This window comes from Juglans microcarpa x Juglans regia, chromosome 4S (assembly GCF_004785595.1).
Source record: "Juglans microcarpa x Juglans regia isolate MS1-56 chromosome 4S, Jm3101_v1.0, whole genome shotgun sequence".
Classification (NCBI taxonomy): domain Eukaryota; kingdom Viridiplantae; phylum Streptophyta; class Magnoliopsida; order Fagales; family Juglandaceae; genus Juglans; species Juglans microcarpa x Juglans regia.
In genome coordinates, this window is record NC_054601.1 from 21736706 (window position 1) to 21762490 (window position 25785).

Consider the following 25785-nt stretch of genomic DNA (forward strand, 5'->3'; position numbering starts at 1 on the left):
CTTGCTAGTTAAATACAAAAGTTAGATCTCATTTGAATGTTGAGCTGAGTTGAGTTGAGTCGAGTCTTTTTATAAAGAAAAATAGTAAGTTGAGATGGTAAAATGAATTTTATGAAATCTACCTAAGATGAGTTTAGATATATTTAGATGTTAAGATGAGTTTAGATGTATTTATGAGAAGTTTAAAAAGGTTGGGTTTCTCGTGTAAAGAGGTGTTGAGCTGAAAAATGTTATAGGTCTCACGTGTAAAGAGGTTTTGAATAGAGATGAATTTAATGATTTGAGAATTAGATATTTTAATATTAGATTCAACTTAAAATTAAACTAAATAGAGTTTAGACTAAGTTCCAAATGGAGCCTTGACAATGTTAGAGTTCGAGAAAGGTGACCCTTGCATTGAATTACGATAGTGCAAGATCTACTTTTTTTTTTAAATATTTCTTAAATCCCTCTTAAGTATTTTGAAAAATTATAAAAAGTTCAAACTCTAAGAAACACTTCTTGTAAAACAAATAATAATAAAAAAATAAAAAGAAAAAATGGGTCAGGGAACATCTTTTTCGGAGGTCGAAGCATTTTCCAAAGTTGCAACTCTTATAAAGAATGAAGCCTAGCACTTGACTATTTGTGATTTGCGATTAGGATAATAGTTAGATACAGACTTAGGACTTGCAAGTCTTTTGTAGTTCATTTGATAAAAAATGTGGTCTACCATAATCAGTTAGGAGACATGGCATTTTCGTTATTATAGCCACTAATGTGGTGTGGTGGGCCCAATCCAAGTTTTGTGGGGTCAGTTCACTACAGTCGCAATCTCTTACATGAGCAAGGAAGATCTTTTAGCCTCTGGAATTACTACAAAGAAACCAAAAGATTTGCATGGGAAGTTGGGATCTTGTTCTTAAGTTGTTTATCTTTTAGAAACTAAATATATTTTTATACTTATTGATGACTTGCAAATAGTGTGCCTAATCTTATTTTGTTTTTATATTATTGGAGAAAATGGGTTTTTTTTTGGAGAAATAATATGATTTATTGATAGACTTTGTCAAATAAAGGAAATAATGCAAGGAGGACACTCCTTGAAATCAATATTATCATTCAATAAGGTGCTGTTTGGATAGTGAGTTGAGATAAAAGTTGAAAGATAAATAAAATATTGTTATAATATTATTTTTTAATATTGTTATTGTTTTGAGATTTGAAAAAGTAGAATTATTTATTATATTTTGTGTGAGAATTTGAAAAAGTTATAATTATGAGATAAGATAAGATAAAATACTTTCACTATCCAAATGGGGTGTAACTATAAATATTTTTCGCTAAAACATGGGCAGCAGTATTTGTATCCTTTTAATGTGATGGACATTCTTGCTATCAAAATGTAAAAGCTTCTTAGTTCAATCAAGGCTAATAAAAATTAAGATTTTAAAGCTTCAAATGCTGAGTTTTCTAACGATTTCTATCGGATTTATACTATGTGTTTTCTGACCAAGATAACGTGTGAACCTAACTATAGCAAATATGGTCTGGCCTGCTAGCAATAATCGCTATGTCTCAAAAATTAAGTCGACGGGAAGAGATATATTCTATAATATATTAATATAAGAAAATTCTATTTATAAGTTGGTGCGGATAATATATCTAACAAAACATATGATATAATTTGATTTGAAAGAAATTTAAAAATTTGAATCTTACAAATCAATTAAATTTGACCACGCAAGTGATGTGGATTGTCCTTCTACTCATTAACTTGTAAATAGAATAACTATTTTATATTTCATAAGATTTGAACTTTGGATATTTTAACACCATATAAAATCATTATTTATTTGAAAAGTTGAAACCGATAGAAAATGATATACTTTATTAAATATTTTATATCCATAACAATTATGACCCAATTTGTTATATTTATTTGGGTAGTGATAGTGGGCCACCCAGCGATTACTGCTGAGTGTATGATTGGTGCAAATTATTTTTAATTATTTTTTTAACATCCTTAATCATTAAAATAAATAAAAAAATATACAACTTCATTAATAGTCACTTATTTGATTATTAAAAAATAATAAAATATTCGAGCGGAAAGTTTGAGAGGGCGAATTAACATTTTCCTATTTATTTATTATGAAAACTTCTAACTAACATTAATTCCAAGAAAATGTTTCTCAATTTTAAAGTGTGATAATCCCATCAACGCTAAGTTGGTTGTAACTTATTTCAAACTAATTGATATAACTTCCTATTTTTTTTTAACTTTTTATAAAAAAGTTAAACCTATGTCAAAGTTGCCGAGATGTCAAGAAGATCCACTAGCTGTGCCAGAGAACACAAAAACGGAAGTTGTACAGTTCGATCGTCTACATGAGTGGCATTGTTTGTGGACTACGTTTGGGTACCAAGAGTACCTCAAGTACTCTGACTACTATTTCTTACTTTATTATTACTTTTCACCTACTTTTTTACTATTCATTACTTTTTACCTACTATTCATTATTCTATTATTACTTTTTCACTACTATTCACAAACATTCTCAACACTTTTCAAGTATTCTCACTATCCAAACCTAGCCTTAAGACTACTTGAATGCGTTATGATTGAGGGAACCTTCTTGGAGGAAAGCAAGTAGAGTCCTTAGTACAGAATCTGAAGGAAATATTCCAGTGCTTGACATAGTAGAAGGATGTAGCGGGTTGAAGCAATCGCCCAATGGTTGGCCGTTGGACCACCTTAATTTGTGTTGGCATTCCTCTTCTCATTTGCAGAGTTGAGCAAAGCCACAAATAACTTTGATCCTCAACTTGTTATACGCGAAGAGTGGCCTTATCAATGGTATAAAGGTTATCTTGAAGGTCGAATGGATCGGACTGGACCGGTTACACCCGATGCCGTTTCTTTCCACATTTTTTTCACGGTATCTAAGTTTATGTTTCAGTCATTAAACCAACTTAAGTAAAAACATAAACGTATAACAGAGATCAAAACAAAAACAAACTAGTTAAAACTCGTTTTGTTGAGGAGAGGACTTCTAGAGCAACTCTAGGGCTGGGAATGGTTACACTAATCATGAACTAGCTTACTTTATTTATTTATTTGAGATTATATAAAAGTAAATCTACAAATTAACGTGATTTGATGTAATACGTTAGATTGTAAAGTTAATTTAGTAGATCTAATGGATCACGTAAAGGTATGTCAGTTTGTAAATTTACTTTTATGTAATCTCTTTATGTATATAGCAATTCTCTATTTATTTTCACAATGGTATGATTTTGACTAATTTGACTATTTGAATATTGTGTATTTTACTTCTAGGGGGCGGCTACTATGCCGCCCCATTTTGACCGCTGGGCATATCGTCCAGCGTAAATTTTTTTTTTCTTTTTTTTTTCACATTTTTTTAACATATTTAAATATATTTAGAAAATAAAAAAAATGCACCAATACACTTAAAATCACTTCCTTAACCACTAAGTAAAAAAAAAACAAAATTTTGACTAGCGGTCAAATGGAGGTGTCAAGTTCGGGAGGCAAAGTAGACTTTCTCTTACTTCTAATAATGCTAAAGTCACCGAGAGTTCACTCTTTTTTTTATTGCTTACTCATTAAGTAAGTATTTTTAAATGATGTTATGATTTTTTTTTAAAAAACAAAATATTTAAGATGATTAAAAAATACATAAAAAATAAAAAAAATAAAAAAAAAGAAAGAAAAAGAAAAAGAAAATTGGCCGGTGGACAGTGTCGGACCCACTCTCGGTAGTCCTCCCTTTTTTCTTCGTGGAAACTTGGTGGAAAAAAACGCAAAATACGACTGACATATCCCAACTCAAGGCCACTTTAAAGTGTGTTGACGAGCTGAATTTGCGTGTTGCTAACTTGTTACTTTCCACGAAATTTTCCGGTAAATTCTACTTTTTTTAAAATATTATTTCAAACATCTTTAAATATTTTTAAAGGAATATTAATATATTAATAATCACTCCCAACAAACAAAATTAAAATATATATATATGTATATATATGAAATTAAAATCGTGGAATACAATCATTTTTCAATAGAAACCACCCTTTATTATCGTGGACGTTAAGGGCAAGAGTTGGGCTACTGCCGCGTCCTTAACTATTAAAAAATATTTTTAATATATTTTTAAAAAATATTTTAAAAATATAAAATATATTAATATATAAAAAATATATATTAATATATTAAAAAATATAAAATATATCAATACACAAATAGCCACTTCTTTAACTATTAAAAAAATAAAAAAATAAAATATATGAGTTCTCAAGATGAGTTAAAAAATAAATGAGCAAAATAACATTTTTCTCAGGACAATGGCATTTATATTGCAGATTGGTCCAGAGAGAGAACTTAATTAGTTAAGAATGTTGAGAAAAAAGAGAGAGAGCGAAAGAGAGAGAGCATTTATAGAGAATGGAAGCAGGGTACTTGAGAAGCTGGTTTCCACTTGTAATGGCAAACCTATTCCCATCCGTACCTTCTCCTTTGCAGAGATAAGCAACGCCACAAATAACTTTGATCCTCAACTTGTTATACGTGAAGTGTGGGCTTATCAATGGTACAAAGGTTATCTTGAAGGCCGAACTATTTCCATTAAGAAAGCGATACATGACTGTGCAAAGGAGGAGGTGCTCACTGATTTAGCATTTTCTGCAAAGGTGAGTGCTCACAAGAATGTTCTAAAGCTCGTTGGTTGCTGCCTCGAGACTCCAATTGTCATTTTAGTGTATGAATTTGCTGGGAAGGGAACCCTGAGGGATCTTATTCTCGCCGATAATGAGCCCTTGACGTGGGAGAGTAGGCTAAAGATGGCAAGAGAGAGTGCTCATGCAATTTCATATCTCCACACAGCATTCTCTAGACCCATCATCCATACCGATATTGGACTACATAATATCTTCATAGACTGCCATGGGGTTCCAAAACTAACTGGTTTTTCAAATTCTTTAATAATCCCCGAGGGTGAAACTCATGTCAAGGATGATGATGATGAATGGAAATATCTGAGGATTATGAGAAATCTATGCCCCAACTATTGGGAGACGGGGTGCATAACAGAGAAAACTGACGTCTATTGCTTCGGTGGTACTCTCTTGCAAATTATTACAACAAATCCTGTAATCCTGGCAGAGGAATTAAGAGGACCTGGAGTGGAACAGCAATTCCAAGCTGTGCGGGACCTTGCTTTCAGATGCATGGAGGAGGAGCCTATGGAAAGACCAACCATGGTTGATGTTACCAAAGAACTCAGACGAATCGAAAAGTCTATCCTGTAATTATTTCGAAACTCCGTAAAATCCTTTGTTTCTCCGTTATTGTCATCGTCTATTATGAAGTTTTGTTCTTCTGTCAATGACTATGCTTCACCTGGTCCATATAAGTTTCCTTGATAACCGTCCATGTTCTTGTACTTCCGATTTTTTTTAAAGAAGTATAAAATGAATTTACGCAGCTATTATCCATATGTGTTTGTGGCCTTTTTCCAATAACAAGTTCCCTTGGATTTGGGTTAAATAATTTGATGGGAATATGATGTCCACACATGGCATCCCGCATGGAAAAATAATATAAAAACCATAAATCATTCCGAAACCACATCAGGGTGACGAGGTGGTCTGTGGCTACCTTGCGTCAGGTTGGCCAAATCTAATCATGCCAAGAATATTTTTTACTATAATCAGAGTTGAGATCCAATATCTTAAATTAAAAATAAATAAATAAATAAATAACACAACGTAGCATTATATATCCATCTACGCTACATATTGTCGTCGCTAGATGTCAAGCAGCAGATCCTGCGAGATCAGAAATACAAAGACGAAAGTCACATTGTCTTCTAGAATGGCATGGTTTTCATGATCAATTTGGCTATTTCAATGCTGTGTGATTGAGCGAAAATTGGTGGAAATTAAGTAAAATTGCAGAATCCAAATGAGAATATTCCAATTTAGAAAATAGAAAGACAAGGTCATTAAAATACAACTTGACTGTTTGAATGCCGTGTGATTGAGGGAAACAATTCGTAGAATGACCTGCTGGATAGAAACCAGATTGCCGTTGACCATCAGAATGACTAGCAATCCTCTTGGCTTAACTTGTAACCCAAAATGCTTTGCTTACGATTGTTCAACTGGCTGGATGTACCAATGTGTTGAGTTTCACAAAAATGAAAATGACCGTAGCCCATATTTGAAGAACACTCAATGACAGAATAGCCTGTGTTTGCATTTAAATTTGAAATTTCCTGCATATTCTGAAGGATGATTGATCTTATATTATATTGACATTTCCACATTTCAAAAAGATTAGTTTGCTTGCAAAGAACTAGAGATATAGAAGTTGATCAAACATAAGTCGATACATCCCAGCCAATCAAATGCATATGTTATAGAGAATTTGCTAGTACCACGTACTATTCCTCATTATATAAGCTAAATTCAGACTTGTCCATTCATAGACGCATACAAGAAAAATAGTTTCTCGATGATGGGAAGTGTGTAAGCTTTTATGGTTAATTCAACTTTAGAGATAGATTATAAATGCACTAACAACAAAATCCATTTTTGACAAGCAACGATGCTGTGGTTGGCGCAATCAGAAGCAGACCAAAATAGTCTCATTTGCTGTCTGAATTTACCCAAAATTGATATTCTTTCTCATTTCGTTATAGTTTCCTTGGTAGACGGGAAACCAGTCTTTGCCATGCATTAGTCATGTGCTCCCATGTGGGGGGCTTTTCATGTTCTATTACTATTCAGTTATAAATTTCTAACTTATCAAAATAATCGGGAAAAAAAAAAAAAACGTAAAAAATAGCGTCAGTTAGGTACTAAAAGATATCCTGAGATGAGTTATGCCAGAGAAACAATGAGAGATAAAATATTGAGCTAAAATACTTTGAGTTAAATTATTGAGCTAATTTGAGTTATGTTTTATGGGGATTTAAGAAATGAGAAAGAAAAATTAAATGAAAATATTATGAAATTAAAATATTGTTTGAATATAATTTTTTAATATTATTATTTTTTTTAGATTTGAAAAAGTTGAATTTTTTTGTTTGAAAGTTTGAGAAACTTATAATGATTAGTTTGAAAATATTTATATTTTAGTAATGTTTGAAAAGAATATGAGATGAGATAAAGATAAAAATTATATCCAAATATCTGGGAGAGAGAGAGAAAGAGAAACAGCATTTATAGAGAATGGAAGCAGGCCGTACTTGAGAATGCAAGCCTATTCCCATCCGTACCTTCTCCTTTGCAGAGTTGAGCAACGCCACAAATAACTTTGATCCTCAACTTGTTATACGCAACGAGCTGTGGGCTTATCAATGGTATAAAGGTTATCTTGAAGGCCTAATTATTTCCAATAAGAAAGCGACATATGTCCGTGTAAAGGAGGAGATGTTCACTGATTTAGCAATTTCTGCAAAGGTGAGTGCTCACAAGAAGTATGAATTTGCTGGGAAGGGAACCATAAGGGATCTTATTGTCGCCTCTAATGAGTCCCTGACGTGGGAGAGTAGGCTAAAGATATTGTCAAGAGAGAGCGCTTTTGGTAATGTTGAACGATGTAAAGCTAGACATATAGTTAAAGGATTTACTCAGAAGGAAGGCATTGACTACCAGGAAACCTTCTCTTCAGTTTCTAAGAAGGATCCATTCAGAATAGTAATGATATTAGTAGCTCATTTTGATCTAGAGTGACATCAGATGGATATGAAAACGATATTCTTAAATGGGGATCTTGAAGATGAGGTATATATGTTACAATCTAAGGGTTTTAAAGAAAATAGTCATAGAGTTTGCAAATTAAAGAAATCCATATATGGACTTAAACAGGCCTCCCGCCAATGGTATATAAAGTTTCACAAGATTATCAACTCATTTGGATTTATTGAGAACCTTGTTGATCAATGCATATTCCTTAAGGTCAGTGGGAGTAAATTCATTTTCTTAGTCCTATATGTAGATGATATTTTGCTTGCAAGTAGTGATTTAGGCTTGCTTTACAACACCAAGCAATTTCTTTCTTAAAACCTTGAAATGAAGGATTTAGGTGAAGCCTCTTATGTCATTGGCATAGAGATTCACAGAGACAGAGAACAAACAATTTTGGGACTGTCTCAAAGGGCCTACATTGAAGGGTTTTGGAAAGATTCAATATGAAAAGCTGTAAGGCTTCGATGGCACCTATTGTCAAAGGGGATGCATTTAGTAAAATTCAATGCCCTCAAAACGCATTGGAGCAGGAGCAGATGAAAGGGATACCGTATGCATCTGCAGTAGGAAGCCTAATGTATGCACAAGTCTGCACTAGACCTGACATTGGCTTCGTAGTGGGATTATTGGCTTGATATCAAAGTAACTTAGGACTAGGTCATTGGAAAGTTGCAAAGAAAGTTCTATGGTATTTATAAAGAACCAAGGATTACATATTGACCTATAGACACACCGACCGATTAAAGGTGGTTGGTTAGATGTCGGATGTGTAGACACTAGAAAATCTACTTCATGATATATTTTTCTATTTGCTGGGGGTGCTATATCCTGGAGGAGTTGTAAGCAAACTATTGTTTCTACGTCTACTATGGAGGTAGAGTTCATAGCATGCTATGAAGCTACTACACAGGCATTATGGTTGAGGAATTTCCTCAGTAGTCTTAATATTGTTGATTTAGTAAAGAGGCCACTAAAGATCTTCTGTGATAGTACTGCTGTAGTTTTCTTCTCCAAGAACAATAAAAGCAGTAGCAGAAGTAAGCATATCAACATCAAGTACCTCAGTGTTAGAGAGAGCATTAAAAGGAATGAGGTGTTTGTTGAGCAAATATGTACTGAGTTGATGATTGTAGATCCCATGACTAAAGGCTTACCGGTACTGCAGTTCAAGGGTCATGTGGACAATATGAGATTTGTCAACGTATTTTATGTTTAGTTTCTCTTTATTTGGTCTATAGACATAAAATATTTATTTTGATTTTATTTTGGAGAATAAAGTTATTTTGTGCATTTATTTTTATCCATGGGGATAATGTAAAGTAGGACCCGAATGACTTGTTGGAAGTTCATTCATAAAGTTATTTGCTCATATGGTAATTATTTAAGGGGTATTATGCATTGATACATGGAATAGATGTCTTGACTTTATAAAGGCTTTACCACCATGATTCGTGTATGATATTCTTCTTCTGAGTGGGAGTGTTCTATAACTAGTTGAAATAAACAATGTTTGGCCATATTTGTTTTTCTATCATCCTATATGGAAACTTGTGTGACATGAGGGTCAAGTGGGAGAATGTTATAGTTCTATTTAGAGTGATCCTCTTGCCTATCAAGTTTGTGAAGATTATATCTGTTAAGAAGTTTAATTTAATTTAAACTTGGGTGTTAAGAGTTTCATTTTGAACTAGTAATGGATAAGCCCTATCCTATTCCTTGATAGGAGGAATAATTCAAGTCTAACTCTATTAGAGGGTCCCTAACCTAGCCTATAAATAAAGGGCCAATGTACACCATTAGTACAAAAATCAAAAGGCATAGGTCAGAAGATTCTCTTCCTACTCAAATATTTCTCTCTTAAGTGGGTTTTCTTTTAGGCACTTGCTTGTTCTTGAATCACCATGGTAGGAGGTATGCAATTTATTATTTATGTCGTTGTCTATTTTGTATTTTATATTAATCTTTCATTGATTCCATCAGCTTGGGTCTTCTACGGAGTTGGCTTGCGGTGATTTTACAAGTGCCTACTGATGCAACCATGGTGCACACGAAGGAAGGGTGTCAATGGCTTGGCTCCATGCGGCGGTGAATACGGTGGTGCAAAGGCTGGACATGAGTTTTTGATGTGAGGTTGCTCTATTTCTATTTGCCGAGATAAAGAAATTATGGAAGGGATCTTCCCATGCGATGGTGCAATCCCTACTTTCTATTGGTGGTTGGGTGATTCCCAATTGCTCGTCTATGGACAAGATATGGTGGTTAATGTTAGTTTTCGTGGGGGTGGAAGGTTGAACATGGGGTATAATCTGGACTTAAGGTAGCACACATGTTGTGGTGTTGCCGTGAAGGGGAAGGCTTTGTAGAGGAGGTTGGGCATGTGGCAGCATGGTGCATGGCGGTTTATGCTTGAGAAAGGAGAGACAGAGGACTGTCGGCATAGAGGAATGACTGTTTTACCTAGCAATGGGTTAAGCAGTGGTTAGAATAGCTTGCGGTGGAGGAGAGAGTGTAGGGACTACTCATATGATGGTGTGGCAACCCTAGGAACAACTATTGTTTCTCTATGATAGGAGATCAAACTGTGCATGGAGGTGAGACGTACATATCTATATATACCTATTTATATTTATAAAGCTGGAAGCCCTAGAGAAAGAGGAGACGTACATGCGTGGGAGTGCCAGAGTCATGCATGGTAGGCGTAAAAAGCTAATTGAATGATGGTTGGTTCTCACGGAACTGGATTTCAGGGCGTACAAGGTTCGGACTTTTTCTCCGAGTTATGGGCCTCGACTCAACCTCTAAAAATTATCTAACTTGTTCAAAAATTTTCTCGGCCCATAAAAAGATTTTTAACCTAATTATCAAAATCAAAGAAAAATTATATTCTGCAAAAACAAAGATTTTAGGCCCGTAGTCTATTCAAAAAAAAAAATACTCGAACACTCATTTGGGCTTTTCATATGCATAAGCCCAAAAATATTTAAAAAGCAGACTCGGGTTGGGCCCGGGTGTTACACTGGAGGTGTTACTAATAAAAGTAACTTTATAATCTGATGTATCACATCAAACTACATCAGTTTGTGAGTTTATTTTTGTGTAATCATTTTGTGGCTACAATATTTTCCCTTTGAATGACCTACTTTGTTATAGATAATATCAAATCAAAATAATAATAAAATCAAATTCTTGTTTTAATATTATTTCTAGTATAATTTACATGGTGGCAGAACCATAATCTCTACAACTTGATTTTGGAAAGCCAACTGTTAGAAGTAATAACCATAAATCCAGTCTATCACCTGACAAAGTATTAATCTCCAACGGAAAAATTTCTCGTAAGTTTTCCTCTTAATCCTCTTTGACGACTAAAATTGACCATCTTTATTTCATCTCTTCTTCCTCTTAATCTATACTCCAATTTCTAGCATCTATTAGGGACTCGTTTGGATAAGAAGATGAGATGAAATGAGATGAGTTTGTATTATTTGTAAATAGTAGTAAGATTATTAGTTGAAATAAGATGATTTCATCTCACCTCTATATCCAAGAGAGCCCTAAATATTGCTTGTAATTTGGTAGTCATCGAAGATTGCTTACACTTGTATCGTGTAGACGTTCAACTACGGTAGCACTAGTCCACGAAGGTAAAACATCAAAAGAGTAAAGAACAAAGGGAAATACTCTAGCCACAAAAGGATTATACAAAAATAATCTCATAAAATGACGTGCCTTGATGTGATTCGTAATATTATAAAGTTATTTTTATTGTAAAGTAGATGTAACAATCAGATGAACCCACGCCAGTCTGATTATTTGTATGGTATATTATTTGCTGTTAATACTATAAGTAAAAGTCTGCAATCCAAAGATATGCATTTAAGCCTTGTTTGGTTACACAAATGAGATGAGATAAGAGAGGATAAAAGTTTAAAGTTAAATAAAATATTGTTAGAATATAATTTTTAATATAATTTTTTATTTTGAAATTTAAAAAAGTTGAATTATTTATTATATTTTGTATGAGAGTTTGATAAAATTGTAATGATTATATGATATAAGATGAGATCGTTTGAACTGTGTAACCAAACTAGCCCTTAATGTTGCAGTTAAAAGGTCTTATTTTTTTCAAGATTATAGAGAAAATAGATTTAAATCCACTACAAGAAAAATAGGTATTTACGATAAAAACAGACTCATTTTAACTGGAAATAGTCATTTTGCTGGAAATAACTAATCGTAAATATGCAGTTTTCTTGTAGTGATCTACGATGATTTCATCGAAAGAGATTGCAAATAGTATATAAATAGAATATGTATTTAACCCCCGTGGTAGGGTTTTGCAAATCTTGTCAGCCAACCAAACAGAAACAGAATGTGAAATCTTTCATTTTTAAACTCAACACACCAAGTATGCACACAAGAAAGACCACGTAGAAAAATCAATTTTGTCTCCAAAGTGGGTGCACAAAAAATCGAGATGTTGGTGCCAACATAATAACAAAGGCTACAACTTTACAGCTGTGGTAAGGTCTGAAGAGAATAAGAAACATAATGTCATGCTAGAGGGTTTTCTAAGCAGATAAATATTATATAAAAACCTCGGAATTCATAATCGCAATATCTTTTATGCGGCTGAGAAAAGAGTACAAAAATGTTCATTTCTATACTAGTCATGATAGAAAAATATTTCAGTATCCTTGTTCAGATATAAAGAATAGTGCAAAAAAATGACCGAGTTTGTTTTCAAAACAAAATATGCAAGTTTTCCTAAATTCAACCCAATCAATTTTTTAGCAATCTTTAGTATAGGAGCATCCCTTACCTAAACATTTTAGCATTCTCTGAATTTCCTCATGACAGTGCTAAGTGCGTATCAATCGTCACCCTATATAATAGGTATGTAACCTATGTAAATTTCTACTTAAGCATGAACTTGCTATTAAAACTTGAAATACAAAACTAAATATATTTCCTTAAACCTTAAAGTCCTCGTAACCGTAAAAATATATATGCATCCAAACATCTGTTTTCCCTTGATTATATTATAGGAGATCATCATAAATAATAAAACCTACAGTCGACACTAATTGGGCAAGGGTATTGACACTGGAGTAGCTCCAAAAGAGTAATGCTAGATACAGTTATAGATTGTGCAAGCACCGTGCACTCATTTAGAAAAAGAGTAGAATCCATTATTAAAAAATTAATTTTTTTATGTGGGTCTCATCTTTACTCATTTTTTTCAAATGAGTGCACAGCGCTTGCACAATCCATGACTACAAATATAATTTCTCTTTTTTAAAAGCATTTTTTAAAGTATTTTTTAAAAATAAAATACAAAAAAACACAATTCTAAAATATAAACAAACACAAATCCTTAAAAAATTAGCTAAACAACAATGTACTCAAGAGAAATGTCTGGTCCATGATAATAATAAATTAGTTTACAAATAGATCATGCGTTAATTGGATATGGTACATCAAATTTTAAAATTCTTCTTATTGTTCTGTAAATATGATATATTGCATTAATTCATATTAATTTGTAAGCTTTTTTTTATTTAATTTTCTATATATATAGACTTATTACTTCTCATATTATAAAGAGCGAAATGTCTATTTGTAAATCCCTCGAACATGTATATAAAATGGTGCAGATCCTACCGTTTTGTGTGCTGATCTAGTTGGATCAGTTTAGCCTATTAACATGGTTGATGAACTTATATATGAGATTCTAAGACAAGTAATTATTTCCAATGGTATAATTTTAATTTTATTAAAAGCAGCACGATTTGTGTAAAGAGAATGGGATGTTGAGCTAAGTTGCGATGAGTTGAATTCTTTTGAATAGTAGTGAGTTGAGATGGTGGAATGAGTTTTGTGAAGCCTATCTAAGATGAGTTTAGATGTATTTGGATGTTAAGATTAGTTTAGATGTATTTAAGGGAAGTTGAAAAAGGTTATGGATCTCGCGTGTGAAAAGATGTTGAGCTGAAAGATATTGTGGATCTTACATGTAAATAGGCTTTGAGTTGAGATGAATGTAGTGATTTGAGAGTTGAGAGCACTCTCAATGGATTATGCAAATGCAAATAAAGTGAGAAGTTTGGCTAATAGAGCATACAAATGTGCTACATTGGATTATGTAAATGTAAACAAAAATTACTTTTAGCTACAGTAAAACAAGTCCTTGGGTCATATTTGATGTTTACTGTAGCTAAACTAAAAGCATTAAAAAATTATTTCTTCCCTCATAAGCACACTCTCTCTCTTTACACTTTGATTGCGAAATTAAATAATTAGTGTAAAAATTATTTTTGATTTTTCCGAAATTACATTGTTTTAGGGAATAAGTTTCTAAAACCAATTTTTTAAAACAACTACAATGTTCACCTTTATCTTCTTTTTCTCCAATTTCCTTTCAAAAAGCTATCTCCCTCGTGTCTTTTACTTATTAATTACGATTTTTACCGTTTGTATCTACTAATTATATGTTAATTATAATTAATATTTTTACAATTTGTCCCTATCTTCTTTTATTAGGATTTTTACCGTTTGTCTCTACAAATCATATATTAATTATAATTAAGATTTTTACAATTTGTCTCTATCTTCTTTTGATAAGATTTTTACCGTTTGTCTCTACCAATCATATGTTAATTATAATTTTATTAGTAATTAACATATAATTTGTAGAATTGTAAGATATTAAAAAAATTAGGAAAAAATATTATTAATATTTTAATATTATTCTGATTAGGAGATAGATAATCAAATGTGGGAGAATAGGTTTTGAATGGAATAGCTAGAAGTGGAGGGCTCAGCCTTGTGCCCAAGTCAAGAATACTTCAATGTATTGACCAGCTGAATTGGTGTGTCGCCGATTAAATTTACGACATTCTGTGGGCAAAAAGTTACCCGCTTACCAGGAAACCACCTCTATTATCGAGGAGGGTAGGGCAAAGGCATTTAATGGTCAGGGCTGTGTTCGAGCCTTGCAGATTGGGACCGGAGAGAGACCAACTTCATTATTTAAGAAAGTTGAGAAAATAGAGGGAGAGTAAGAGAGAGGATTTACAGAGAATGGAAGCAGGGTACTTGAGTAAGAGAGAGAGAGAGAGAGAGAGAGAGAGAGACAGCATTTATAGAGAATGGAAGCAGGGTACTTGAGAGAATGGAAGCAGGGACCAGGGTACTAGAGAAGCTGGTTTCCACTTGTAATGGCTAGCCTATTCCCATCCGTACCTTCTCCTCTGCAGAGTTGAGCAACGCTACAAATAACTTTGATTCTCAACTTTTTATACGTGAAGTGAGGCCTTATCAATGGTACAAAGGTTATCATGAAGGCCGAACTATTTCCATTAAGAAAGCGATATATGACCGTGCAAAGGAGGAGGTGTTCACTGATTTCAATTTCTGCAAAGGTGAGTGCTCACAAGAATGTTCTAAAGCTCGTTGGTTGCTGCCTTGAGACTCCAATTGTCATTTTAGTGCATGAATTTGCTGGGAAGGGGATCCTGAAGGATCTTATTGTCGCCGATAATGAGCCCCTGACGTGGGAGAGTAAGCTAAAGATGGCAAGAGAGAGTGCTCATGCAATTTCATATCTCCACACTGCATTCTCTAGACCCATCATCCATACCGGTATTGGACTACATAATATCTTCATAGACTGCCATGGGGTTCCAAAACTAACTGATTTTTCAAATTCTTTAAAAATCCCCGAGGGTGAAACCATGTCAAGGATGATTCTGATGAATGGGAATTTTCTAGGACTATGAGAGAAGTATGCCCCAACTATAGGGAGACGAGGTGCATAACAGAGAAAACTGACGTCTATTGATTCGGTTGGACTCTCTTGCAAATTTTAACTGGAGAGAGGAGTAATTCTCGGAGGCCAATATATTTTCGAAAGGAGGCACTAATTGAATTTAGAAATTGTTCTATAAATACAATGATGGATCCTGTAATCCTGTCAGGGGAATTAAGAGGAGCTGGAGTGGAACAGCGATTCCAAGCTGTGCGGGACCTTGCCTTCAGGCGCACGGAGGAGGACCCTATGGAAAGACCAACCATGGTTGATGTTACCAAAGAACTCAGACGAATCCAAAAGTCTATCCCTTAACTATTTCGAAACTCCGTAAAAACTTATGTTTCTTTGTTATTATCATCGTTTATTATGGAGTTTTGTTCTTCTGTCAATGTCTATGCTTCACCTGGTCCATATAAGTTTCCTTGATAACCGTCCATGTTCTTGTGCTTCCCATTTTTTTTTTTTAATGAAGTACATAATGAATTTGCGCTAGCTATTATCCATTTGCGTGGCCTTTTTCCAATAACGCGTTCCCTTGGATTTCGGTTAAATAATTTGATGGGAATATGATGTAACACCTGGGCCGGCCTAACCCGCTTTACAAAATTTTTGAGTTATAGATAAGAAAAGTCCACTTCGGATTAACAAGTATTTTTTTATAGGCTACGAGCCGGATTTTCTTTATTTTGGCAGAATATGATTTTTTTAATAGATTTAATAATTAGGTTTAAAATCTTTTAATGTACAAAATGGTTTTTCATCTGAAAAATTTATGGGATAAGTGTAATTGTTTTAAGTTGTGTTGAGGCCCAAAACTCTAAGAAAAAGCCCATACATTAATTCCATACAAGATCCAAGACGTGGGCCAAATATTTTAGGCTATAGAGCCCAGGCCCATGAAATCGATTCTAGACTCTGTCATGCTTAGTTTCACATTCGTTTCCCTTTTCATGCAAGTCCCTCTTTCTTTTTTCTCTAGGTTTTATTTGTTTAGTATATATATCTTATATATATGTTAAGCATCTTCAACCCTAGAATAAGTGCCGCTCGTCCTCCTCTTCACAGAAGGTCAAACCGAGATCTCCACTCCGCTGCCGCTAGTGAGGACCACTACCGCCAACCACTAGCCGACCCCATGCAAACCGAGCACTAGCATCACTAAAGCCCAAAAACCCACTAACAAACCAGCCAGCCCCGATTCTTGTCTACCGCTACATCACACGCTACCTCACGTTGGACTCCGCTGTTTTAGACACTCGAAATAGAGCCATACTTGCAGCCACCCCAATTCCTACGTGCCACCAGCCACGACAAGTTAACATAGAAAACCATCGGCGAAAAATTCTGTCACCCCTAGTCCATCGCACTCCACTTTGTTCCCCACGGTGAGCTACCTCTCCCTACCTCATGCCGAACTCCCTTCCTCCTGCTTATCTCTTTCTCTGTCTCTCTCATTCTCGCTGCCCAACGTAGGCTGCCTCGCAGCCACACGCCCTCCTTTGCATTCCAGCCGCGCCACCATAGCTCCTCCAGTCCAACCCGTCGTATCTTGCCCCTCCAAGCATATCTCGGTTATAGTTGTAAGTCCATGCTGCCGCACTTCAACTCATTTGTTTTTCATGTTTGCTGACTTAAAGAGTTATATATATATATATATATATATAATATATATATATATGGGTAATTCTGTAACCTAATAGAATAGGAGTTATTATTGTTATGCCCTTTGATCATGTTTTCAAATGATAAAGTATTACAGAAGCTATTGCATAGTTGGTCTACTAAATTAATAATATTACATTATTACCTTCGAGTTGCAAGTTGCATTATTGTGTTTTAAACTTTTAATAAATATTTGTAAACTCTAAGTTTTCCATGTTTACAGAAATTATTTTGGTAAGTTAAATTTATTTTAAGTAAAGTTTTCTTTCAAAAGTAAGTGATAATGTTGTAATTTTATTATGATCTAATTTTTTAAATAATTATTGATGTATAACTTAAAAAGAAATTTTAGTACAATTATGTTATGTAGTATTAAATCTGATAGTTTGATTTTTCAATAGTAAATAAGTTAGAGTTTAATACTTTAGTAAGAGATTTAGTTGGAATTTGGGAAGTGTTAATATTTTATGATTTCGTGAATTTAGGATTTTGAGTAATTAAAATAAGTTATTTTAGCATCTTAGGCTTAAATATTGAAATACGTGTTCGATTGAAAATTTATGAAAATTACATAATTATGTTATAGGTGACAATTAATATTTCTTCTGTATTTTTGAGAAAATTTTCAAAAAATTAAGAAGTCCAAGTAAACGGGGTTCTTATGCTAGATTTTGCATAAAAATAAATAAAATGGGGTGAAGTTGATTTTTGAAAAATTATGCATGTTTTGTTATGAAAAAATTTGATACGTCCTCAGTTATTCGTTCTACATGACTCATGAAATTCTTTATAAGAATAAAGTATTTTCTGTCATGACTGGTATAGATATGAGCAAAGTTTTGGCATTCTATTTCTAAACTGTGCAAAAGAGAGTGAATATGAAATTTTGTGCATAAATTATGTTTTGTGATCTAATTCTGTTCTATTCTGAAAATGTTCTGTACTTTGATATGATGTGATATGATTTCTGAAACCTCTGGCATGACATTCTGTATCTGTTTCTGTTCCATTCTGGCTTTACCACAGGTGTAAAGATGTGGTATCTGTTCGGGTTGATACCAACTTTTCTGTTTCTGGTGCACCCACTTTGGAAATAAAGTGGTTTTCTGGGTGGTTTTTCCTATGTGCACACTCGGGGCTCCGAGAATAATAAGGAGAAGATTCACATTATGTTTCTGCTCGATTGGCCACTGGGGTTTACACAACCCTTCCACGGGGGTTAACCATGGAATTCTGTTATGATATGATGTGTTCAGTTATGCCATGCCAAGGAAATTTTGAATAAAACTATTTTTGAACTTTCGCTCTGATATTTTAATAACTTGTTCTGACTCTGCATTCTGAAAATAAAAGTGTTTTTGTTTTGCATCCTGAATTTTGTAAATGCTCATGTTTACATATTAGTATATGTTCTCTGTTTACTGAGTTGTTGATAACTTACCCCTTTTATCTTAACAATATTTTTAGATGATTTTTGATTTTTCAGCTGAAGATCAAGACTATGAAGCATTGGGTGAGATGAGTATTGGTGATTTTTGTTAAGAAGTTTCATTGTGTTATGATGACTTGGCATTTTTGAAGAATTGATTATATTGAGGAATTTAGTTTGAATCATAATCTCTTTATAATATTGGAAATTTGGAGTCTATAATTATATTGTTGAAATGTGAGTTTAAGTGACATGTAGAGAAATTGATATTTTTTGGGTTACTGTATTGAGGATTTTATATATGAGTATGTGTGGTAAATTAAATTTGAAGTGTTTACGTTTGATTTAAAGCTTTTGGAAGCATATTAGCAGTGTTAGAGTTGATTATCAGGTAACATGAGTTAACTCTCCGTACCCACGTGGACGGGACGTTACATGTGATGTCCACACATGGCATCCCGCATCGAAAAATAATATAAAAACCATTAATCATTCCAAAACCACATCAGGGTGACGAGGTGCTATATGAATATGATGAAACTTTCCTTCTACAAAATATCGCTCTGCTAGGGTTTGTGATATTTTCTTTTGATTGCTAAGGTTTTACGTGGTTTTGCATGGCGGTCGTTGAGGCCGTGCCGCCTCCGGCAGGTCCTTGGTCGTTCACTGACCTAGTCTCTTCTTTGCTGCAACTATTGTCAGAGATGGAGGTGCCGTTTCATCCTCCGAAGCTCATTGATAGGGGAGTTATGTTTTACCTTTTCTGCACAGGAAATAAAAAAAACTGCCCAGCCGTTTCGATTCTCCATGGTCCTCAAGTTCCTCCGGTAGAGACCATCTTTAGATGCCGTAAGAGCCTTCATCCGTAGACAATGGGGTCTGTCTAGTATGCCGGTGGTCTCTACCATGCAACGACCGAGAAACGTGTTTATTCGGATGTCCTCTTAATCTGACTTCAATAAGGCTTTTTCCAGGGAGTCCTGCGATGTGAATGGATTTCCGTATCGATCATTTGCTTGGACACCAAATTTTGATGAAGATTTTGAGCCATCTTATGTACTAGTTTGGATATTTGTACCTGGACTTGCACCAAACTTTTATCATGCCTCTATTCTTATGCTTCTTACTGCCCTGATAGGGAAGTATATTAGAAGTGATTTTTATCGGATTTATACTATGTGTTTTATGATCAAGATAAGGTGTGAACCTAACTATAGCAAATATGGTCTGGCCTGCTAGCAATAATCGCGATATCTCAAAAATTAAGCCGACGGGAAGATATATATTCTATAATATATTTATATAAGAAAATTCTATTTATAAGTTGGTGCGGATAACATATCTAACAAAACACAGGATATAATTTGATTTGAAAGATATTTAAAAATCTGAATCTTACAAATCAATTAAATCTGACCACGTAAGTGACGTGGATTGTCTTTCTACCCAAGAACTTGCAAATAGAATAACTATTTTATATTTCATAAGATTTGAACTTCGGATATTTTAATACCATATGAAATCTTTACTTGTTTGAAAAGTTTAAACCAATGGAAAATGATATACTTTATTACATATTTTATATCCATAACAATTATGACCCAACTTGTTATATTTATTTGGATAGTGCTAGTGGGCCACTTAGCAATTACTGCTGGGTGTATGACCAGTGCAATTTTTTTTTAATTTTTTTAACTATTTTTTTAACATCCCTAATCATTAAAAAAAATAAAAAAATATTCAATTTCACTAATAGTCTCTTCCTTGATTATTAGGAAAAAATAAAATATTCTAGCGGTAAGTTTGGCATTTTCCTATTTATTTATTATGAAAACTGCTAACTAACATTAATTCCAAGAAATTTTTTCCCAATTTTAAAGTGTATGATAATACCATCAAGGCTAAGTTGATTGTAACTTATTTCAAACCAGTTGATAGAACTTATTATTTTTTAACTTTTTATAAAAAAGTTAAACCCATGTCAAAGTTGCCAATATGTCAAGAAGATCCACTTACCTGTGCCAGAGAACACAAAAACAAAAGTCGTACAGTTCGATCGTCTACATGAGTGGCATTGTTTGTACCAACTTGACTACTTGTATGCGTTATGATTGAGGGAACCTTCTTGGAGGAAAGCAAGTAGAGTTCGTAGTACAGAATCCGAAGGAAATAGTCCAGTGCTTGACATAGTAGTAGGACGTACGGGGTTGAAGCTATCGCCCAATGGTTGGCCGTTGGACCACCTTAATTTGTGTTGACATTCCTCTTAAGATGAATATCATTAATGACAAAAGGCGATCTTGACATAGGCTTCTAGCTACCTAGGAAGCCTCACTCCACTATCATTGACCGAGGGGTAGGGGAAAGGGATTTATACGTGAGGCCTTGAAACGCCTTGTAGATTGGGGATAGACTGTAACACTACTGAAAATAGTGAAAGAAATGGAACAGTAACCAGATGAAATTTCTCCTTCGAGAGTAGGCGCTTCCAGAGAATATAGATAGGATTTTTTTATTAAACTTTCAGATACCTCAACATGTTCCAAGTACACGAAAATAAAGGGAACAGTACTGGGACCTATCGGGCTTTCAGACAAACTCTACTAGCAAGTAAATTCGAAATAAAGACTAATAGTTACGGACTAAATAAAGACTAAGGGCTACAACCCATTATACCCAGACCAACAATCAAAATAAACAACTGAGGCCAACTCAAGATTCCCAAGCCCAACCTACGACCGTGTGCTTCTCCTTCAAGAACATCAAAGTACTTCCCACTTTGATCACTTCAGTTTCCTCAGTTAGTTGCCTTCAAGCTAGGGTTCCTTCTTCTCATCTTCTCCCCCATGCGCTGTCCTCCTCTTCCTTCACCATCAGCGGCAGCGTGTGCTACACATCCTCCCCCTTTAAAACACCTTGCCCACAAGGTGGGGGAATTCTTCCTTGACGCGTGAGTACACCTCCCATGTGGCGTCGTCGGCCCCTTGGCCTTGCCATCACACTAGAAGCTCCACTTGGGCTTGGTTCCCTGCCTTGATCATGCGGCGGCTTAATATCTCCTCAAGGTCTGGCCGAATCAGTCCTTCTTCATCTATGGGAGGCAGCGTGGGCAAAGCTGTGATACGGGATCCAATCTTCCTCGTCAACTGAGAGATGTGGAAAGTGGAGTGGATTCTCGAAGTCGCCGGAAGATCAAGCTTGTAAGCCACCTATCCCACCTTTTGAGTGATCCGAAATGGCCCAAAGAAACGAGGGGAAAGCTTAAGGCTACACCGTTGTGCCACCGTGCTCTACCTATATGGCTGGAGTCATAGATATACATCTTCCCCTATATTGAACTGTTGCTCCTTGCATCTGAGATCTGAGTATTTTTTTCATTTGGTTTTGTGCCATGTTTAAGTTAAGTTTGAGCACCTTTGAAATCTAATCCTGAGTCCTTAGAGTTGCATCCATAGTATATGCACGTGCTGTTCTCGACACATAATCCAGTAGCCTAGGTGGTGGTTGACCGTAGAGAACCTCGTAGGGAGTCATTCGGGTGGATGAGTGCTGAGTAGAGTTGTACCACCACTCAGCCAGGGGAATCCACCTAGACCATCCCTTGGGTCTGTCCCCACTAAAGCAACTGAGATAATTTTTCAACAACTTGTTCACGGCTTCAGATTGTCCATCGGTTTGTGGATGGTACGCCCTGCTCAGGGACAACTGAACACCCTACAAGGAGAAAAATTCTTGCTAAAATTGGCTTGTGAATGTGTTGTCATGGTCAGATACAATTGACTTTGGCAGCCCATGCAACTTAAAAACATGTTTAAAAAATAATTCAGCAACATCTTTAGCTGTATAGGGGTGTTTCAAGGTAATGAAGTGACTGTATTTGGTCAACCGGTCAACCATGACATACAATGCGTTGAACCCTTGAGAGCTAGGCAGCCCTTCCACAAAATCCATGGTAATGTGTGCCCATGATTTTGTCGGTATGGGCAACGGCTATGGTAGTCCACTTGGCAGGGTATTGTCAACTTTGACTCGCTGGCATATATCACAGTTTCTGATGAAGGCCTTGACATCTCTTTTCTGACCATCCCCATAGAAATCCCTCCTTATCCGGTGCATTGTCTTATCATACCCTAAATGGCCTCCCAATGGGCTGCTGTGTGACAGCTCTAACAACTTGTTTTTGAACTCTACATGTTGGGGAATGTATAACTTGTTCTTGTATAGCAGTAGTCCCTCCCTCATAGCATAAAAACAGCACCAATGGCATTTCCTAACGCATTGCATTCGATAGTGAATGGCCTTGAAAAATCCAGAAGGGCCAACACGAGGGGCTGTGTAACAACCTCTTTGAGCTTTTGAAAGGCTAGCTTAGCTTCCTTAGTCCATGTGAAACTATTTTTTTTTCAACATCCGAGTAAGGGGAGAAGCAATTCCACCATATCCTCGAATAAATCTGCAATAATACCCTGTTAATCCCAAAAATTCCCTTTGAGCCTTAAGAGACTTAGGTAAGGGCCAATCTTTCATAGCTTGTAGCTTAGAGGGATCTGCTCGGACACTTTCAGCAGAGATTAAATGGCCTAAATAGGCTATTTCCTTGCACCCAAAGTGACATTTTGATCGCTTGGCGTACAACTGGTGTTGCCTTAGTAGCCCAAGAGTAGTTTGGAGGTGCTCCTCGTGTTCCTTGATAGTTTTGCTATACACAAGTATATCATAAAAAAAAAAAAAAAATTAAAAAAAAAAGTATAAATTTTCTCAAATGGGCCCAAAATACCTCATTCATTAAGTTTTGCAAGGTAGACAGGGCATTAGTTAGCCCAAAGGACATAACTAAGAATTCGTAGTGCCCTTCATGCTTCCTAAACGATGTTTTTGGCACACTCTTGGGCTTAACTTGGATTTGGTGGTAACCCGACCTCAAATCCAGCTTTGAAAAAATTGTTGTCCATTGTAATTCATCTATAAGTTTCTCAACTACAGGGATAGGACATCTATCCTTGATGGTCACATTATTATGGCCTCGATAGTCCACACAAAGTCTCCATGTGCCTTCGGCCTTCCTAACCAGCAACACCGGGGATGAGTATGGGCTTTGGCTAGGCTTAATAACCCCAGTGGATAGCAACTCCCACACTATTTTTTCAATCTCTTCTTTTTAGAAATAGGGGAAGTAGTAAGGCCTTATAGAGATGGGTTTTGCACCGAGAATTAAATTCATGGCATGGACGTGGGTTCTTGATGGGGAAAGGCCTTTAGGTTCAGAAAACACCTCCTCAAACTGTTTTCAAAGTGGCTTAAGGAATCTGGAACTTCTCCCAGAGCCAAAATTTTTGTGCCCATTACCTCTTCAATTACTTGCAAGACCACTCCCTTCTTTTCAAGCCCATTCAACTTTTTTAAGGACCCATCTTCAATCATTCTTGCTGCTACCAACCCTTGAATTGAAATCTCTTTCCCTTGGTATTGAAACTTGAACACAAGTTTCTTAAAATTCCCCAACGTGGATCCCAAATCCCTCAACCAATTAATTCCCAACACCATGTCACATCCAACTAGGACTAGGACATGCACATCCACTGTGAAGATAGTGCCTTGGATTAAAACCCTCAAGCCATTGCATTTCCCCTCACTGGGAATTAGCTGCCCATTTGCAACTCTCACTTCTACCTTCTCCTTAAGATCTAGTGGAAGTTGGGTCCTTTGTATGATTGCTAGATCTAAGAAACTATGAGTAGATCCTGTGTCCACCAAAATAGTCACCCATTGAGCACCAATTTTAACTTTCAGCCGCATGGTTTTTGGGTTGTGAGAACCTATTAATGCATGGAATGTAATTTCAGGGCCTCCTTAGGGTGCTATTAATTCGGTTGCTATAATTTCTGGTGGGTTAGCACACTGTTCTTCATCACATGACACTTCAACATTACTTTCCAGCATCACATCTTCCAGCAGGTACAATTTGGGCCTCTCACACTTATGGCCCAGGTTCCACTTTGAATCACAATAGTAACAAACCCCTTATCTCGCCTCTCCTTCATTTGTTGTTGGCTAATTTTTTGTATAGGTATGGATGGTTTGGGAAAGTGTTTGTTGGTTTCTGTTGGCTATTTGGATGGGTGGAAGGGTGGCAGTTTGGGTTTTTTACGTATGCCTAGGTCAAGGGAGTAGCTTGGACTGAATCTTTGGTTTTTTCTAGTTAAGTTAATGGTCTCCTCTTGCATTTTGGCCAAACTATGGGCTGAGGTTAAGTTTTGAGGATTAAACATTCGAACAAGTAAACGGATGTCATCCCGAAGGCCACTTAGGAAATAGCTAAGCTTGTAGGTATCAAACAATCCCTTAAGCCGATTAGACAAGGTCTCAAAGCTGACCTTATATTCTTCAACAATGCTACTTTGTCTTAACTTAGTGAGTGCTTCCATTGGATCATCATAAGCACTTGGCCTAATCTTACTAATAAGGCTTTAACAAAAGAGTCCTAGTCAATAAGGTGTCCAGGTTCTTCTAAATCTTGGAACCAAGTGAGGACTTTACCCTCCATGTGGAAGGATGTCAGCCTTAAAGGATGTTGGGGCATTGTGTTATGAAAAGTAAAAAACTTATTCACCTTATAAATCTAACCTGCAGGATATTCACCATGGAAGACAAGAAAATCAAGCCTGATGGTGCAGGTATGGATTTCTCCTTGCTGCTGCTGTTGTGGCCTACCATCCTCTCTGTGGTGAACGTTTGAAGAGGATTCTCCATTGCTGTTACGTTTCTGAAGCTCTGAGGTTAAAACTGTGAGCTGCTGTGCAACAGCATCAAGTTGCCTCTTGATAGTTGTTACCTCTATTTCCAGCACTTCATTTGTTTTTTTTTTTTTTTTTTAAGCATTTAAACCATCTTGTAACTGGTTCATTCTTGTGCCTTCAGCCATTATTTTGTAATTTTTGAGAAAACAAGGAAAGTGTCTCTAGATACTACTTGTAACACCACTGAAAATAGTGAAAGAAATGAAACAGTAACCAGATGAAATGCCTCCTCCGAGGGTAGGCACCTCCAGAGAATATAGATGAGAAAATAGGATTTTTTTTTATTAAACTTTCAGATACCTCAACATGTTCCAGGTACACGAAAATAA

At 35.4% G+C, this 25785-nt stretch overlaps 2 protein-coding genes across 2 annotated transcripts in view; one reads left to right on the forward strand and one right to left on the reverse strand.

The window, feature by feature from the left end:
- The first annotated feature begins 4398 nt into the window (after positions 1 to 4398).
- LOC121262129 (serine/threonine-protein kinase ZRK1-like) lies at positions 4399 to 15618 on the forward strand. The gene is made up of 2 exons (XM_041164544.1): positions 4399 to 4692; positions 15180 to 15618. Exons 1-2 carry the CDS (start codon positions 4399 to 4401, stop codon positions 15534 to 15536), a joined length of 651 nt encoding a protein of 216 aa, XP_041020478.1. The 3' UTR covers positions 15537 to 15618.
- A 1938-nt stretch (positions 15619 to 17556) lies between these two features.
- Positions 17557 to 25785, reverse strand: part of LOC121262739 (disease resistance RPP13-like protein 4) — a 29847-nt gene continuing 21618 nt past the window's right edge. The window contains exon 5 of the mRNA XM_041165332.1: positions 17557 to 17576. The gene's annotated coding sequence lies outside the window, so the exon portion shown is untranslated. The remainder of the gene's footprint in view (positions 17577 to 25785) is intronic.

Coding starts and splice junctions, on each gene's coding strand:
- LOC121262129 (XM_041164544.1), top strand. CDS start 4,399: ATGTTGAGAAAAAAGAGAGAGAGCGAAAGAGAGAGAGCATTTATAGAG. Junction 4,693..15,179: donor ATTTAGCATTTTCTGCAAAG/GTGAGTGCTCAC, acceptor ATTTCTGCAAAG/GTGAGTGCTCACAAGAATGT.